This window comes from Crassostrea angulata, chromosome 9, assembly GCF_025612915.1.
Source record: "Crassostrea angulata isolate pt1a10 chromosome 9, ASM2561291v2, whole genome shotgun sequence".
Classification (NCBI taxonomy): Eukaryota; Metazoa; Mollusca; class Bivalvia; order Ostreida; family Ostreidae; genus Magallana; species Magallana angulata.
In genome coordinates, this window is record NC_069119.1 from 20,820,681 (window position 1) to 20,839,861 (window position 19,181).

At 35.0% G+C, this 19,181-nt stretch overlaps 1 protein-coding gene and 2 long non-coding RNA genes across 4 annotated transcripts; all 3 read right to left on the reverse strand.

The window, feature by feature from the left end:
• Positions 1–235: 235 nt before the first annotated feature.
• Positions 236–10,362, reverse strand: LOC128163505 (calcitonin gene-related peptide type 1 receptor-like). Its single transcript, XM_052827120.1, has 11 exons — positions 9,958–10,362; positions 6,571–7,036; positions 5,190–5,266; positions 3,511–3,602; positions 3,224–3,377; positions 2,368–2,579; positions 1,978–2,044; positions 1,793–1,875; positions 1,536–1,671; positions 1,004–1,045; positions 236–863 (listed from the first exon to the last, which is right to left on the reverse strand). The coding sequence occupies exons 1-11, from the start codon at positions 10,012–10,014 to the stop codon at positions 618–620; spliced, it is 1,632 nt and encodes a 543-aa protein (XP_052683080.1). The 5' UTR covers positions 10,015–10,362; the 3' UTR covers positions 236–617.
• A 3,646-nt stretch (positions 10,363–14,008) lies between these two features.
• On the reverse strand, positions 14,009–16,321 carry LOC128163342 (uncharacterized). 2 transcript variants are annotated; one of them, XR_008240779.1, is made up of 4 exons: positions 16,248–16,321; positions 14,777–14,868; positions 14,539–14,662; positions 14,009–14,218 (listed from the first exon to the last, which is right to left on the reverse strand). It is a non-coding gene; the product is annotated as an uncharacterized LOC128163342 (long non-coding RNA). The 2 variants fall into 2 exon arrangements; XR_008240778.1 differs by having other exon boundaries at positions 14,009–14,662.
• A 734-nt stretch (positions 16,322–17,055) lies between these two features.
• LOC128163343 (uncharacterized) lies at positions 17,056–18,717 on the reverse strand. Its single transcript, XR_008240780.1, has 2 exons — positions 18,593–18,717; positions 17,056–17,926 (listed from the first exon to the last, which is right to left on the reverse strand). It is a non-coding gene; the product is annotated as an uncharacterized LOC128163343 (long non-coding RNA).
• Positions 18,718–19,181: the final 464 nt, after the last annotated feature.

Sequence of the window (19,181 nt, forward strand, 5' to 3'; positions counted from 1 at the left end):
GAAGGCCTTGGTAGTGATCACTTGATTCAATAAACAATCGTCGCTTGTCATTTCAGACTGCTTCGGGATTGATCAGTAATCCCCGCTCTCCTGACTCGAACTCTCTCGAGACCAGATTAAAGTAATCCTTCCGGCCCTTGATCTGGCCCTGGACTTTTTTATCATCAACAGTCTGTCGGACGTTGAGCATTCTACAAAGAGCGTGAGTGACAAGGAAATGGCGAACGTTAACGGGCCCCGCATGTCAGGCCTCACTCGTAGCAAGTGATTTGGATAAGGAAAATACTCCGCCGTGACCTTTTTCTAATCGAACAGTCTTTCAGATCCCGGTTTCATTGCAAATGAAACGTTAAACGTCAATATCGAAGTCCAAATTCTTGATTTCTTTTTTTTATCCTTTTCCTGGATAATTGAATATTACAGTTTTCCTTCTACCATTATTACAATCACACTGTCATATATTATCTTGTTAAGGATTTAATTCTTGTGAAATAAATTGTATCATGTTATAAGAATGGTGGTTCATGTATATATACGTAAATTCCTTAATTGTAAAAAAAAAGTAAATGTATTTAATCGACAAAAAAATCGACTTTTAGAAGAAGAAGTCTTTAAAATCATTCATAAAATTCAGATTTGGCCGTCGGTGGTCCGTTCAGTAGAGAGGTTTCCTTAAGCTCGATTTCCTCTGTTTCTTGACCAGTCTCTAGAAACGAGTGATTGGACTGGTGGTAGTCTTTTGCACCATCACATTCTGATCTGACAGATAACGTATGGTGAGTTGTGTGATTTAAACGTTTAGACATTGAAAATGACGTATCTCGTATTTGATGACGTAAACTTCTTCGAAGGTTAGAGATCACCTAAAATTTAAAATGTTATTACAACTGTAATGCTGGAAGTAAGAAATTTTCTTTCATTTGAAGAGAGAACGAAAAGAAACATAGCAGAAAACCGAAGTGTTTAGTTAATATTAATTTTAAATATATTAAATATGTATTACCTCTGCATTCAGAAAGCAAAATACCATGGCCACGAAAAAGCCCTGCATATAAAGTACATTTAACAGATATTACTTCATAGTTTTATGATATTCCAAAAAAGCATTTATTTTTTATTGTTATGAATTCCATTAGAAAATATATTAGAAGAAAAAAGATTACCAAAAAATTAATATTACACCATCCTTTAACACACTGCAAACACGACAAAATGTTCTCGTTCATGTAACTAACTAACAAGCTTGGGGTGGGGGTGGGGTGGGGGGTAGTTACCTTTGTATGGTTGATGATCACCGTGGTCGGGGGGGGGGGGGGGGGGTAATTACATGTACCTGTGTATTGTTGATGATTACTGTGTGTGGGCGGGGATGGAAGGTGAGGGTAGTTACCTGTGTATGGTTAATGATAACCGTGGTGAGGGGGGGGGGGTGTGTTAGATACCTATGTATGTTGATGTGACCATGGGCGAGGGGGGGGGTAGTTACTTCTTGTGTATGGTTGATGATGAGTGTGGGCGGGGGAGGGGGTAGTTACCTGTGTGTGGTTGATGATGACTGTGACTCGCTCGTATTCCAGAGCACCCTCCTTACTGATGGGGACTCTGTATATCGTCACAAACAGCTGGATCCCAAACAACGGGATCAAAATAAACGTGGCCTTCACTGCTTTCCTGACAACGACCAGACATGAATGTAACATCATAGTTGTATTTTCTCTCATTATTTAGATTCTCACACGATAAGGATCAAGGATTCTTTTTGCATTGTTCATAAGATGCAGAATATATGTACCTAAAGTTCCCTGGCTCGTTTGGATGAGACTGTAGTTGAGTCATCAGGATGCGTAGAATGTTTGACAGAAAAATCAAGTTGAGCTAAAATAGTCATAACATCAAAATTGATAAGTATTAAATGCGCGCAGAGTGCGTATTCCAACTGCAAGAATTATGGTGAAGAATTTTTCAGGAAATATTTACCACCAGGAAAATTACGTTTGGTGCGTCAAATATCCACTCCAGATTGTAAAATCCATAGGCCCAACAACTATGTCAAAATAAATCATTGTACAATTAGAATGTTCATATTCTGGACCCTATTTAAGTCATATACAAGAAAAAAAACATTACATGTACTTCTAGATATTCATAAATGCTACATTCTTTTATAGGGATTTAATTTGGTGAGGCTCCTTCTTCTGAAGTCCAAACTACAATTTTGACATATCTAATAAAATATATCATTTAAAAAAAACATGCGGAACAAAATATAAAGACTTATACAGTTTCATTAAAAAAAAATAAAAATTCCCTTTTTAGAGAAGGAAATTATGTCAAGTATTAAAGAACTAAATGCATTATTAAAGACACCTTTCGTTGCTATAGACGCCTCTTAGAATTCCATATATAGACGAGGACAGGAGGGGCACGGTCCAGCCCAGTATGTACACGGGGGTCAGGGAGCGCGGGGGAGAGAAGGCGTTGGACATCAGACGGTGGAGGTAGAAGCCCTCGGCGAACATCCAGGTGAAACAACAGCACTTAAAGTAGATCTTCAGGAAAGACAGCAGCTTACAGCCCACCTGTTAGATTTAATCATCACGATGTACATGTATTTATTAATATTTGCAGCATACACATGATTTTTGGTCAATCAGAATCATTATACTGTTCGACGAGTCTAAAGTGACGCTATGTTTACAACTTACAGTATTTAACTTCTATTCTATCCCGTTTCCAGCATCTTGCATTCTGCATCATGCATTCTACACCCATCGAAACACCCATTCTATCACATCTATCCTATTCACTCTATCTTACACGTATCAGATCAAATTTAAAAGAATGAACTCTTGAAAAAGCGAAAATTTTGCATATTTTTCTGTTAACCTACTTTTAAGGAGTTTCTTTGAAAAATTGTTCATCTCGTCTTTGTTTAGATAGCATGTGTTTGCAAACTTGTAGTAGAAATTTTAAACGAGTTTTCAATCTGTTAAACACGACAAATTCGTTTTGTGAAACAATTCTAGAAACTGATTAAACTCAAGCTTGGTTTACATGTAGATAATAATGATAAGTTTGTTTTATAAATAGCAAGTAACTGTTATCGTGCATCTGCATCCTGACCCAGCATCCTATTCTATTCTTGCCTATTCTATTCTATTCAGCGTAAACTTTACGGATATAGCGGCAATACACCTAACTGATTGCTGTAAGTTTTACTGACCCTGTTCTTCATCAGCGTGGTCTCAAACACCTCGGTACTCGTGACCTTGTCGTAAGTGACCAGCATGTCCCATAATATCTCCATGACCTCTTTGAAGGTCAAGGACAAAAACAAGTTCACGTGGAGTCGGATTCGATGTTGCTTTCTGAGAAGCCTGCAAAATTTGTTTTAAATGTTGCATCAATATCATTTAAATGTTGCACCAATACCATTCTGTGTGAACAAGTTATTTAAATAATTATTTTACTGATTGCGGCCTTTACGTCGAATATATTATTGTTACTTACTTGTATTGTAATAAAATGATAATGGAAGGTATCAAAAACACTACACTGGTCACACTGCAGCCAAGTCCAATAAATATCGTCGTCTCCAATTCCTAAATGAAATGGCAACACTCCATTCTTATTTGGATTTTTTTTAAAAAAAAGTTGAATTGATATAACTGTCACACTCATATTTTCACTGTTTACATGTTTTTACATATTTTCATTCAGTTTCATATAAAGCGTTTTATTTCATTAATTCAAATGAACAGGAAGAGAATTTTAAAACTCTTAATTTTCTAAAATTTATAAATCTGTGTGAAATTGTGGAATATAAGAATATGTTATGTTTTTCAATCATTCTGTTTATTTCTAAAAGCAATGGTTTTAAAAGTGTGAAATTCCTTAACTATTTTAATGGCCAAGACCCAGGTACTAAGCTAATTCTTTTTATTCTAACATTTGGCATTGTTTATTTAGGAAAAGTCATTTTGTGTCTTCTTATACTCATTTTTCTTTGATGTCACTAATTTCTTTGTTATCCAATATGTGTGAAGCAATTTACTGTCTAAACACCAGGTGTCATACATAGACTCTTATTTACTCAAGTTGAGCCCCTTTAGCAAAAATGTAGTTCTTACTTAGTGTGAATTATTATTACGCGTTAATCGTCTTTTTACTTACATTTCTCTAAACATACGCAATTGTCACTAATTTCATTGGTCAGTTTTGCAAGAACTAAATTTTTACGACAGGCGAGAGTTGGGCTATGCGCACCACTTACTCGATTGCGCTCTTTGAATAAACACCTTTACTTACTGCCCACTCTCTGCCTCTTTTTCAAGCTTCACGGATCCAACCTCTTTAGGATTGTCTAACGAAGTAGATATTGTCTCAGAAAGGATAAGGCAAAGATTTATATATCTACCCAAACCGTTGAGACACAATCAAATCAACCAAAACATACAAAACAGTCTAAACCCTCACAAAGCGGTTCAGACAAGTGATATCGGTTGAGACATAACCGTAAACGCATATACATTAGGTAGACTTTAGGTGAATTTTTTAAAGTACAGCACGGTTAAAGCGAACACGCTTTTAATGAATTGCAGCAAAGTGATTTTCATTCCCCATGACTTAATTACATGTTGTAAACTTGACGGATATAATGAATAAAGCTTAAAACGAAGCAAAAAACCCCGATTCCCTAGCACCTCGTTATTAGCATGTTTTACTGTAAATTTATTTTTAAATGGTTTTCGATTGTTAAAGTGTATCGTTATTGTACATTCAGTTTACAGCTACTTGAGTCAAACTCCTCTTTAACCGGAAGTAGGTAAATTTATGTAAAAATGACCACAATTTTGATCTTCTGTTAGCTTATTATCAATTTTTCGAATCAAATGTCTTTCCTTCGAACGTGAATTAATTTACATAGTGGATCCTTAAGTTCACGCTAAGATGCAGATCATTTGTAATTTACAAAAATAAACAGCAATATTTTGTTAAGGATTAAACGTCTGTTTATACCATGTTAGTGACTTCATGGATGTTTAAGCTGGTATATTTGGAGGCATCAATTAATCGATTCAAAACAAATTGTCGATAATTATGACACCAATTGCTGTGGGGACAAATTAATGCGACATCTTGACTGAATTTAGCCAATTGAAAGCTAGAATTAGTATTATAATAGTAACCTCTTTCTGTAGACAGGGGCTGTAGACCGTTTTCTGTATCCACTGACCGTCTTTTCCGCATCTTTTAATTGCCTCTCCTAAAATCAAAACAACAGAGTTTTTTTTAATGTAATATGCTTCATGAATTATTGGCTAAAATGATTGATGCACATGTGTTTCAATCAAAGTTCAGCTTCTCATGTTTAACGTTTTAATATGGAAAATTGTAGCAAGCAATGTTAAACCTAAAAGTTTTAACATCGATATCTATATAATTTTTTTTTGTGTCAAGGTAAGTCTCATTAACTGAGATACAGGCAGATCGACGGAATCAATTGAAAAATAATCCCAACCTGTTACACCGCTAAAATAAAATCATACCTTTAGGATATAATAAAACTATCATATCCCACAAAAGAGACAAAAAATTGATGTCATCAAAAAATCTTTTATGGGTGTAGTTTTTGCTGCACGATATTGTTTCAGCGCTTCGTTTAGCTGTGTTTAACAACTAAAGGTGTTTAAAGGTGTTGTAAAATATCTTAAGATCAAAATTAGGTGTATGTTTGTAAGAGGAAGTTAAAGAATTTATTCGTTGAATACTTGATTTGAGGTTCAATATTTTTACGAATCTCTTTCATATTCAAGCAAACGGCATGTGTGGAACTAAGTACAGTGTTTTTCACTCCTCAGCAGTCTTTTCTTCTATTTTTGGGTATGCCTAAGAAATCAGTATAATTAAATAAAATTTTAAAAGAACCAGAAAAAGGATTTACGCAAATGGAATTGAGCAAATGACATAATGAAAACTAACTAAAAGATGATGCCTCATAGTTGTTACCGATTTATTTTTCATGTTTGATATTCCGAAAGTATAAAGTAACATATTGTTAAGTTCCGTACTATGAAATGATAAATCATTGTTGTCTTCTCTGGATTATCTGAGCATTTTTAACTTACATTCTTATATATCTGTAGTATTTATAGCCGATTTTAGCGAAGCATCAGAAATTGAGGATATGTTGATATGACCATAGATGCTTAGGGTATATGGGTCAAAATAAATCGTTTATTAGGAACTAAACACACTGTATCGATTATGATTTTAACATTTTCCTCATATCTTAGAATGTTTTGAATATTTATTACATCTAGTATATTAATTTATTTTTTTCGATTGGAGTTGTTAGCAGTCATGTCCAAGTACCGATGTAAGTCTTTTGCAGTAAGTTTTCCAACATAATTATCAGGGACCTGGTGCCTAAACAAGCGTTTGTTCAAAAGAGCTGGTTACATCCATAATAGTTATGTTCTAGAGCCTGGTAAAGCCCCTGTGGCCATGAACGCTCTCAGTAAACTTTGCATTTGTTCATAATACAAATAGCTGTTACTGTATACTTACGCGACTGAGTAAAGAATGGTACAAATAGAGGGCAGGAATTGTAGTTGTGTGAACCGGATGCAGCGTCATTCCAACAAAGCCATCCGTCCCAGATCCGTCCACACGTGTTGTTAACTTCCGCCGGAAGTGACAGCTGTCGCTCACAACATGAATCTGCTGATTGACAACATGATAGCCAGCGCTGACATTCGTCGTTTGACAAGTACGAACAAACACTGTTCTGGACTGAGTGATTTCTGAAGTCCCAGGACTTTAGATTGATGAGGTTACCGTTGTAAATAAAAGCTAACTGTGGGTCATCGTTGGATGTATTTAGTCTAGGGTTCAAGAAGTAGAACAGGAAATTAAAACAAGATGCGCACGCATGTAACCGGAAGTTGTCCGCAGTATTGTGAAAACGGACATGGGATCTACAGTACAATGCACGGGTCACTTTGTGCCTTTCAGCTGAACATCGTATACAAATCTGCAAAGAAAATTATAGAAATTTATGATATAAAACTTTAATTTTGACAACTTTTTTTGTTGTTGATGTTTATATTTTAATCATCTGAACGTTGTGACCAACTATTATCTTAATTCTGCTTGATTGGAACCGGAAAAGCGATTTATGCGTTTGGATTAGTTTGCTGTAACATGTGACATGTTCATCAATTTCAATTAAACAGAGCTCGTGAATGCAACATTTGCTCTGGACAGCAAGATAAATCAATTTGTTTGCCGTAAAGTGTTTTTCCTGCAGAGAACCCGAACAATGGCTAGAGTATTATCACTCATAACCGTTTTTCATCGATGATTTATTTTGTCGTTGATTTTCGAAATTAAAAATAATCATTTTGATTTAGATTTATATAATGTATATTGCCATCCAATGTCACGGAAACCATATGCACGTGTAGAAAATCGGCTGTGACTTGTCAGATTTCTGCACACAACACAATTCGCCAACTGGAAAGGCATTTGTAAAAATTATCATTATATCAGTTGTAATTTAAGACTTTTTCCAAAGATATACCATGTAAAACTTAATATCTAATTCTAAATAAGTGTATTCTAGTAAAAAAAGTTAATATGCTCCTTAACAGCTTGGAAATTTTTTTATATGCTTTGATTAATAAATGTTATCCGTGATGTCATTATTTTCCTTGTTGCGGTTATAAAATCACGACTTTGCAAAAGTTGCTTCCCTTCGCGAGGTCATCCCAGAGGTCAAAAGGGAAAATCAAAATTTCCCATTCATTAAGCAACTAAATATTTGGGCGTCCTGTGATGAAATCTCTTTGAATTTAGTTTATTCCTTCAACGTGTGGGTTGCCCATCCTGGAGCAATCAAAATACACACCGAAAACGTATTTTAATTTTAAATAACAAAGTTACAAACCTCTTAACTGCAAGGGCTACTGTGAGAAATATATAGGGTTTTCCCCAAAGATGGCAGCCAATGGACATAACTTTTGTAAAGTGTGGACTTAGTCTAGTCTATTGTTTTTATTTGAGACTATGAACGCCATAAAATTAATGATGTTTTACGGTGAATCTGACGTTCAACTACGTTATGTTGGTTAAAATATATTGTAAAGGGCCTCGTCATCATTTGATTTATTAAGAAAAATCTACGGAGGGTCTCGTATTGGCTTTTAGATGTTTATTTCTGTGGTACGGATGCAATACATGTATTGCAGAACACAGCTGCGTCCATTTGTCCATTCTCTTATTTTCGTCCATTCTCTTATTTTAAAACGTCAGTATGCACGGCAGCACAGTTTGATGTATATCCCCTCTTCAGGGAGAGCTTCCATTAGATAAATCTGTCTTTTTACTTAGTGAAATGTATTTTTAAAGTCGTTTTGAATCCAAGACATTTTCACCTTGGTGCTAATTGATGCATTACGGTCTTGGCTTTCTTTGTATATTACATTATGCGAATTTGCGGTATGAACCTCCTGCGATTTCGATAAGAGGGTCACAAATGCACGTTGTTTCCAGAACAGGATATTAGAAGCTAAAAAACATTAAAGAAACAATATTGGTCACTCTGAAACCATTTAAAAAAAGATCGGTCGATCACATACTGACATAATGTGAACTTAAGAAGCGATTACACGTTTATCTATTATGTACTTTTGTCGCTTTCTGCTGACCTTTTCGCCGGTAAAAGAGTTCTGGGTTTTATTGCCGACTTCTCTGGTCACCCTTGAGAGATGGACAGCCAGGCTTATTGAATAATGCCTCCGTGTAATTGACAGAAATGTCGATACAAATTGGGAGAGGAGACAAATTTCAAAACTTCAATGACTGTTGTGTCCTAACCGTCTAAAATTATCCTGATGGATCATTTGTGTCGGGAGAAAAAAACCTGTTTAACACTGGGTCGGATAATAATACCAGTGCCAAAGTGGCATTTTTGCACCCGTCTAAGGTGCACGTCATAGGATACATCGCTGCGTTAAAAAAAGTATATAACTAGCATTGATATTGATGTACATGTACATCACCTTAAAGGTGTAATATTTACCTTTGAAAATTGAATTCATACGGGGAAATAAAAGAGAGTTTTTTTTTCCAGAATAAAAGAACTAAAATAAAAGGCATCTAAAATTAGAATTTAAAATAGGATAAGATTTGATTCACTCTTTAAGCCCGGTTCAAATGTAACGTCAACAAACCCAACCTTGATATTTTGAAGAAAAAAAAACCCCTGAAAGGTTGATCTATGCGTTAAGATTTTATCAAACCAATCTCCTTTTATTTCAAGCCCTTGCATTTTTCATGGCGATATATTCAAAAGAATACATTTACATTGATGCCTTAAACAGATAATATGAAACAATTCATGATTAAGAATGTTAAAAATATTTTGAATTTCAGTTTGTATGAAATTGAAATATGAAATGTTTAAATAAAGAAAAAATGTTCGAATTCTAACGCTAAAATGTTTTTACTTTTTCTTTACTGAATAATACAGTAACTAATACTGAAAAGTAATGATAATAATACTAAACAGTTTATGGCCAAAGATATCATTATACAGTCGTGTAAATGTCTTAAGATTGCAACGATTCTTATTTCTATCGAAAAATAAATCATTGTTGAATCAAATTTTTTTGGACATCGAGCGCCTTACTTACCCCTCGTCACTAAACAAGCCTTATTTACATACTTAATAACCTTTATTAATCACCTATCCCGCTTAAAAGAAGTGATAAACAGTAACTGTACTTCATAATTATCGAATTTTAGATGTACTTGCAGATGAACATGTATATCATTTGGTTGATTTTTTTTTTAACACAAATTTTGATTACTTTTTCGTCACATTAAGTTTAGTAACTCAAAAAAATTCTGAAAAAAAAAGTTTGTAGCTTTTGAAAAGCATAAACAACTCACCTGTATTAAAAGGACCCAGACACAAACAAGATGCATGACTACTAAATGACGCTGCATCGGGCTCTACGCTCCAATCATATCGGGATCGATGTTCTGTAGCCTCCAGGAATGACAGTGAAATGGAGGAGTTGCAGTACAACAACTCGATAGATAATTGAGAGAAAGGGCTTTATCACAAAGTAAATAATGCATGATTGTCACAAACGCTGTATCTACACATGCGTAACCATACCAAACCACATGTTCCATTTTTTATCAATTATATATATATGGACGACTACAATTTTTTTTCTCTTTAAAAGACTGGATGGTCGTTTTATTTTTACTATATATGATATTAATCTCGTTTTGATAAAAAAGCTCTTATTGTATTAACATCTGAAATATTTGGATTTTTTCTTGACTCTATGATATAGTTTATGCCAAAAATATCGTATATAAAATACTGGTAGGTAATTTTTCGACGATCAAGCGCTCGAAATGTCGATAATCGTGCATTTAACAATATTAAAATAATTAGTCAAATAGTCTTTGAAGGAAGACTGAGATGAAAGCTTAACTCGAGGTGAATATATTTATATCTGAAAACAGATATATTTCATATTCTACATATTTAAATTAGCCCAAGAATGACACCTAACAAGAAGTAACCCGGCAATGATGTAACCTATGGCTGAATCCAGTCAATTCATTTGATTTCACTATTTGCAAAGTGTGAATTGTTTTATTGTAAATTATGTCTGGGTGGGACTATTCCCTACAGTTGTAATTTGGTCAAGTGTGAATGAAATGATAACTTGAATAAATGGAGGATCAAATAAATTATACACTTAAATTCTCCGGAAAAAATGACATGTTTGAATTTTCCTAGTAAAAGTAACAATAACAAGAGGCCCATGGGCCACATCGCTCACCTGAGGAACAATAGGTATGATAAAATAAGCTCAATGGAGTCATAATACAAACTATCTGGACAATGTACAATAATAAATGTAGATCCTGTATAAATAAAATCCATTTTCCCCTGGATATTCTTATGTTTATAATCATTAGTCCCTTTTCTAACAGGATGATTTTATAGTCATATCATATGTTGAGTATTGCAGTTCTCAAAAAGATCCCTAACAATAGTTTATATATGGGATATAAACGTACATCAAACTCTGAACCTTCTCGTGAGCCTGGGGCTAAAGTCTTAACAATTATAAAGAATCATCTGGCTGATAAGTTTCTGAGAAGATTTTTAAAGATTTACCCTATATATTCCTTTGTTAAACTTTGACCCCCCCATTGTGGCCCCACCCTACCTCTGGGGATCATTATTTTCAAAACTTTGAATCTACACTACCTGAGGATGCTTTCACACAAGTTTCAGCTTTCCTGGCTCATTAGTTTCTGAGAGGAAGATTTTTAAAGATTTACTCTGTTTATTCCTATGTAAAACATCGACCTCCCATTGTGGCCCAAACCTACCCCCAGGGGTCATGATTTTCACAAATTTGAATCTACACTACCTGAGGATGCTTCCACACAAGTCTCAGCTTTCCTGGCCGATTAGTTTCTGAGAAGAAGATTTTTAAAGATTTACTTTTTATATTCATATGTTAAACTTCGACCCCCCCCCCCCCATTGTGGCCCCACCCTACCCCCGGGGGTCATGATTTTCACAACTTTGAATCTACACTACCTGAGGATGCTTCCACACAAGTTTCAGCTTTCCTGGCCAATTAGTTTCTGAGTAGAAGATTTTTAAAGATTTACTCTATATATTCATTTGTTAAACTTCGATCCCCCATTGTGGCCCCACCCTCAGGTGAGCTAAAAGGTTAAGTTTAGAATTCAATAAGTTGGTTTCTGGAAGAACAGACTTTGAAATTTTCGTAATAAATATTGACAAATTTTTTACTTTTTTAATCTTTAGCTTTTAAGATCTGTGTACAAACATAGAATTGTGAGCAAATCTCTGTATCTTGCTTAAAATTCGAAGCTTTACACTCAAATATGGTTAGTAAATAGATAGTGTAGGGTAACAATTAAACACAAGAAACATGCACTACATGTATAACAAATAATTTAAAGAACACAATTTATCTTTTCGAAATGAATAATATATATACATGTATATACCTACATATTTCCGTCAGCGATATCAAACTCAATTTAAACTGAATAAACTCGAGAAAATGCCGAGCATCTCAACAAAACCTATTGCATTAATTTACCATTACGCAAAAGATAATGCCAAATTACCGATAGAATGAATTGTATTTCAGTACCCCTACATCAGATTTTGCTTAATTTGCGCAGGTAAACAGTTAACTGTTTGATTTACCGAAGTCTCTGTTTGATTTGATACGTAAAAATCACGAAATACAGACGATAGTTCCCAGGTTACAAAGCATAAATAATGAAAACGAAACGAAAATCAGAACTAGCTAACACCAACGTCATGTGTGAAAACGGTCAACGCATTGAAATATTTAGCCTTAATTTACTTCACAAAATCGGCACCAATATATTTTGCATGTTTCAAAAATTTCCCTTCATACGCGAACGGTTGCATAGCAAGCAAATTCATCATAGTCAGATCGACCCTTTTTCGTATAATGTCATGGCTGCTTTAAACAAAGAGCCTCGTTTTAGAAGTATAGAATACGAGTCTTGGTAAAATGGGTATGCAAACCCGGGCCGTGGCAAAATAAAAGCCGGGGCAGATCGGCAATCGTCAATTTCAAATACGCATTATTTTGCAGCAATATTTACAGCGAATACAAATATACTGGTCCATCAAATATCCCGAAATTTTAATGAGATTGGCAGATTAATACCTGCCAATCTTTTGTTTTGCTCAGGCCAAGTCTTGCCTACCCATTTTATCGTATGCCGAGCCCGAAGCTATTAAACTGATTGAAACACGCCTTTCCTTTATTATTATTTTCGTAATTACTCAGATTTGAAACAGAATTAGCACTTAATTTTTGCAATTTATATTTTCCCATAAGGATACTTTATGCTAAACTACGTTGAATTGAACTCGGTAGTTCTTGAGAAGAAGATTTTTAAAAATGCACCCCCCTTTTTCTACAGTTTCAATGTTTTCTCCGCTTTGAATACAGATCGGACTTTTATTTCTGCAATTTATATTCGCCCTCCCATAAGGAAGCTTTGTGCCAAATTTGGTTGAAATTGGATAAGCGGTTTTAGAGAAGAAGTTCAAAATGTAAAAAGTTTATAGACGGACAGACGGACAGACAGACAGACAGACAGACGGACGGACGACGGACAAAATGTGATCAGAATAGCTCACTTGAGCTTTAAGCTCAGGTGAGCTAAAAACCGAAAACTTATTGAACGACGCCTCGATCTAGATACTGGTAGTATTACTTTTAATCAACGTATTTCATGTAAAATCTTCGAACGATATTGCATGACCGTTGTCAATCTATGGAGCCAAATTCTTAAATCAAGTCTGATTGACCACATTGTTACATCTTTAGCTGATGAAAATCGAGCTCAATTTACTTTTTTTCGAGAGAAATTATCCGCAATAGCTAGCGACAGTAAATCATCGATCAGTGCACACAGTCCCGTCGTCCGTCGTGTCCGGACTATGGGGGCGTGACCTTTCTTTAGCAGCTAGATAAAACAAAAGGGGAATACATTGCCACCTCCATGAGATATTGGTGACCACCACTATACAATCCGAATCACGGAATTCTCCTCGCTGTGTTCTTTGTTCTAAAGCTGTAACTGTTCTTTACTTCTAGAATCCTGAACATGCACGCAAAGGGTTGTAAACAATTGGGATTACATTATCAGACATGCGATAGATATAATGACAAACACATCTCTCTCTCTCTCTCTCTCTCTCTCTCTCTCTCTCTCTCTCTCTCTCTCTCTCTCTCTCTCTCTCTCCAGGTACAGCTGAATTTCGATATCTCGAACACTGATATCTCGAATACAATGGATGTGTCTTAATGTGTCTACAATGAATAAGTCTTAACCACTTATTTTTCAAATATTTTACCCTCGAATACTCGGATATCTCGAAGTTTTTAAACAGAACCATCCAGTTCGAGATACCGAAGTTTGACTGTATATCGATATCCATCATTTTTTATATTATACACAGTTATCAAACATCAGTTAAAAATTTTGTCTTATTAATTATGCTAAGCATAGAAATTTAAAATCATGGTAAAAGTATGCGTCCAACAGATCCTTAGAAAGAAAGGCAGTGCCTGGATATAAACGAAATTGCCTGAAAGAGACATAAAATAACAAATAAATCCAATGACATACAAAACGCTGTCTTAATAGCGCAGTACACTAAATTGTAAATCTATGCACAAATGCAGGTTGATTTAAACGTAAATGTATCAATCATTTCAATTAATATAATTGGATTATGAAGATGGTATAATATTTGCCTTAAAAGACTGTAATTAATTTGTTAACAGTTCTATAACATTGTAGAATATTCTGTTCGTTGAATTGTAAAAGAGAGAAGGAAAGAGGCCATAAATATAATGTATAGACAACCCTGACAGATGTAGCAAAGGTTGGAGAAATAAATGATACTTTTTCCCTCGGTTTTGATGGATGACAGCTGTCACGTGATGTACACAGTCAGTGGACTGGAGCGCCGGGGAACAATCGGCCCGTCATTGCTGGAGATGTCCGTCCGTTCATCAGATTTGTCTCGCTAGTGATAGTACAGAACTCGATAAATGATGACACTCAGCAATTCCAAGAAGACGGAACGCATCCATTCTTCTCCAAATTTGCTTCTTTTCTATCAGAATTGACTAATACAGACCTTTGTCTCTGTCAGCCATGATGAACAGAAAACAGCGAGAAGATTGCCATGTTTTGTCAGAAGAACAAAATTATAATTGATCATTTCTTTGTCTGAAACAATGCAAGCAATATTATAAAATCATCCTTGTACGTTAATTTATAAGTAAAATTATATTTTATGAACTACATAAACGGTTTTTTTTATAAACTTTGCGATAATCATTGCTCATCTTTTACGCTCTCTCTCTCTCTCTCTCTCTCTCTCTCTCTCTCTCTCTCTCTCTCTCTCTCTCTCTCTCTCTCTCTCTCGTTTCGTTGAAAAAACAAAAAAGTAGAGTAAAGGGACAATTATTATTTCAATCATTCGCTTAATTTTCCAATATAAAAGAACTGTGCCCGAGATTTATTCAATCATGTTGTGTCTTGCTATTGTATATTCCATTCACTTCTCACACAGAGAAGTTCGTTCTAAATAATCATTTTATTGGCGAATTGGCGAAGATTAAATTTCCTATGAGAGAGAAAGAGAGAGAGAGAGAGAGAGAGAGAGAGAGAGAGAGAGAGAGAGAGAGAGAGAGAGAGAGAGAGAGAGAGAGAGAGATCTTAACAGTATTGGAGCAATCATGGAGAGAGAGAGAGAGAACGAACATGAATATATACAACATGTACCCAAAAGATCAAAATACAGACTATACTAAATAAGTATGAGATCTACTCAAGAGTATTGTTATTATAGTCGTTTCGTCTAGAAGGGAATATTAAATGTTAAACTAAAACTATGAATTCATTAATTTCAAGATATTTGTTAATAACATGTAAAGTGAAATTCGCATGGTAAACAGATACCATCTTTAGAAGAACTGTTTCTTTTCAAATACGAGAATATAACTTTAGTGTCAAAAAAAATTCTAGAACCATTTTAACAAGAGCTTGGACTTTGGTTAGTTGTGTCAAACTGCATTGTGACGTAGGCCTGTCTATTTCATTGCTGGCATTACAGCTATGGCTCTTTGAAGTCGACAAGATTTGTCTAGCCTTTGAGCTAAGACTGCGCAATCGGTGTGTATTTCGCTTCAAACCAGCGTCATTTTAACTTGTTGTGACACAAGAAATGGATGGTTACATCGTACAGAAAGTCCAAAGTCGTGTTTAAATGGTTCTAATATCAAAATTATATGCGATGTATGAAATAATATGTCACATTCGATAAGTTATGCTACCTGTGTATATATTGTAGATGTACTTCTGGCAATAATTTGCTTGCAATGTCCATTCTACAAATAAGTTTTGTAGTAATCATATACTTTGTCCTTTTGAACGAACAATGAACTCAAACTTCTTTAAAAGATTCATACTATTTAGTTGTTTGTTTCATTTTGTCAACAACATCATTGTACATACATACATCTATCTTATTTATTGATAACTAGTGTGACTTTTACGTTCCTTGTCCTTTGAATATAAGTATAAATAAAAAATTGTACTTAAACCAGATATCCGTCAATGCGGCTCTCATCAGGAAGGTTGAAAAGGTGCAAGGAGTAATGTTGAAGATGTCAGTTGGAGGTGGCCATTCAAAAGAATTGGAAGTGCTTCCAGATCATGTGTAGTACTGTACAAGAAACCAATTATACTCTTGTCAATTAAGCATTTAAACTCACTCAGCATTTTAAACATTTACCATCTACAAAGTGAGTTACTCAGGGTTTGCAATAAGATCTATAACCCTGAAGTCTCTTATAGAGGATGTGGTTTGAAAATGTTGGCACGTGTCACGTGTCCGGGCGGCCCCTTTAGCTTCTAGTAAGTTGCGTTAAACAAGAGATCTAATTAATCATGTATCTCTTAGATGAAGCCTTTCTTTTGTTTAAAATGTTTAAAATAATTAAGTAAATATAAAACTTCAAGAGTGGTGCTATATATACAATCATATCTAAATGGACAAGAGCGTACAAATTAAGCTGCACAGGGTTTTTTACCTAAATCTTCGATCATTCACTGTTCTTAATTGCAAAATTAGGTATTTTGTCTTTATTGCTCCGAGTGGTGGATATGCAACGCCTTGTACGCCCCTGTTCTTTCAACAATTATCACGTACCTCGCAGTGTAAAAAAAAATCCACATTTCACTACTTGTAGATTTGCCTTGAATCTTTGTACGTTTGACAGATTTCTTTCCAATCTTTACATGTGTCATTTTATTCTATGAACTGGTTGGCTGTATAAACACAATATGACAAATCGCCCTTTTTGTTGACCAAACAGATAAAGTAAATGATAGACAATGTACATGTAATTGTTATAGCATATAATTTATTGACAGAGTTTATTTCAACAAATCTCATATGTCAACGAATTTAACGTCTCTATATCTTCCCATTGATTTCAGAAATAATTCAAGGTCATCGAAAGAAATTCTGGTCGTAAATCGGCCGTCTAGAGGATGAAAGTTTATAGAAGTTTCTTGAAGTAAACTCTTGGCTACAACAATTTGGACATTCGCCGTCGACAAATAAACTAAGGAAAACGGGGTGACACAATTGACTTTCATTATAGTTTTCAGTTCTGCGTGGCTTGCAAACGAAAAATTACGATAAGCCTTAACTTGTTTCTTCAACAGTTTTAGATCCAGTATTGAATCTTCTTTGTAAATTACCAAATAAAAAGTTCCTTTTCTATCCTTCAGAAATAAATTTTTGCAGTATGTTGTGGGTAAGTCGTCCTCTCGCTCTGACTTCTCGCGATATCTCACAGTTTCCATGGTGATTTCGAGAGCTGTCAGCATTCGAAGAAGACCGACAGCGTAGAAGTTTCTGACTCTGGACGCCAGTGTGAAACGCCCGTCTCTAACCAGAAAGGACAGGGGTGTAAGCCCGGGCAACAGGGCCCGGGCATACGCCATTAGGATCGGGGTCGCCATTTTGAAAGGTGGTGATCTTCAGGCGTGCAGCCGGCTCCATACTCATGGCGCGGCTTGCACATCATACATGTAGTTCCGCCGTCCCCCTTTATGCACTACATTTATAGTAGTTCACTCGGATTATCCCCATAATATCTCTATTGCTTCTGCTAATCCCCAGGAGGCCTCCATTGGCCTCATGTCTCTCATTTGGAGACAAATTATGATTTCTTATTAGAATTTTAGCACATTGCGATGTCGTCTGATGTTTCTGTCAAATATAAAAAAAAATGGCAAAGAATTAGTTGCTTGAATCAATATTTAATTTAGATGTATATGTCTTACCGATCGGAAAAGAAGGAGATATTCTTTTGTCATCATACCCTCTCCCTACATTTTGTTTATAGTTGAAAATATTGGTTGAAACTACGGTGCGAAATCTCATAGTTCCTAATCAACTGACACATTCGATGAAAATAATTGTTTGACATTGGGTAAAACTTTAAATAAAGGAATGTTAAACTACAGTAACTTTGTTTTTAGAGTCTTTAAAAAATTCAAATAAACGTATGTATATAATGAAATCAAGATTTATCAGATTGCTTAATACTAGGAATCAGGATATGTTAGCGAAAATGTACTGTGACTATCTGTAATTGATTTATCATGCGCATATCTAGATAAGGGGTTTGTTTAGAGTCCCCCCCCCCCCCCACCCTGAAAATACTCACATACTAAAAATTAAAAAAAAAAAAAAGGCCTTGGACGTCAAACCCCCTCGTAAACAAAATTTTCCTTTTGGAATACACCCCCCCCCTTGGAAAATTTTTCTGGATTCGCGCATATTTTTCTGTTGCATTATATTCATCGCAAAGGTATTATACATATAACTTCAATGTCATGTTCGTGTGCATTGTAAATTACTTGTCAAGCTTACCTGTCTTACAATCTGTCCATGTTTCGTGAATAAATGAATTGAACTGTGTAACTTCTCAATTTAAATAGCCATTGCTAACGTTATAATCTATTTTTAGATCGATTTCAAGACATTGCATCAGAAAGTTGTGTGAATCAGGAAAGACAACTCGTTGTATGTTCTTCGCTTAACAACATGGGCGTTAACTGTGTATGTGATTGATACACCAACATTTTATTTGATATATCATTAATGTACCATTTCTGAAACATATTCAAAGAACAATATATATGCTGTCAATTATTTTATACGATTGACTTTTTTTGTATTTTCATGAAAAAAAAATGGAAAATCTGATTTGGTTGCAAGTTACACGCTGAAGAGTTTAAAATACTGTTGATAAATTCATAAAACTACTAGTACAAATTACGAAATTCTACCAGAACGCCAAAGATCCAAAAATGACTTCGCTAGCGTGCGGCGACTAGCCTTGCTTCACGCTCTACAAAATAAATTATCTTCAGAAATACTTATCATAAAGTATTGAAATTTTCAGATTTGAATTGAAATAGATAGATATCCCAAAGCAAAAGTTTTTGTCTTTTTACGC

What these genes read in the sequence shown, in the direction of transcription:
- LOC128163505 (XM_052827120.1), bottom strand. Translation starts at nt 10,014, where the DNA reads ATGCAGCGTCATTTAGTAGTCATGCATCTTGTTTGTGTCTGGGTCCTT. An exon ending in ATCATTTTATTACAATACAA is followed by an intron (nt 3,378 to 3,510) that starts GTAAGTAACAAT and finishes CAAATTTTGCAG; the next exon opens with GCTTCTCAGAAAGCAACATC. An exon ending in AACGAGCCAGGGAACTTTAG is followed by an intron (nt 1,672 to 1,792) that starts GTACATATATTC and finishes GGTCGTTGTCAG; the next exon opens with GAAAGCAGTGAAGGCCACGT.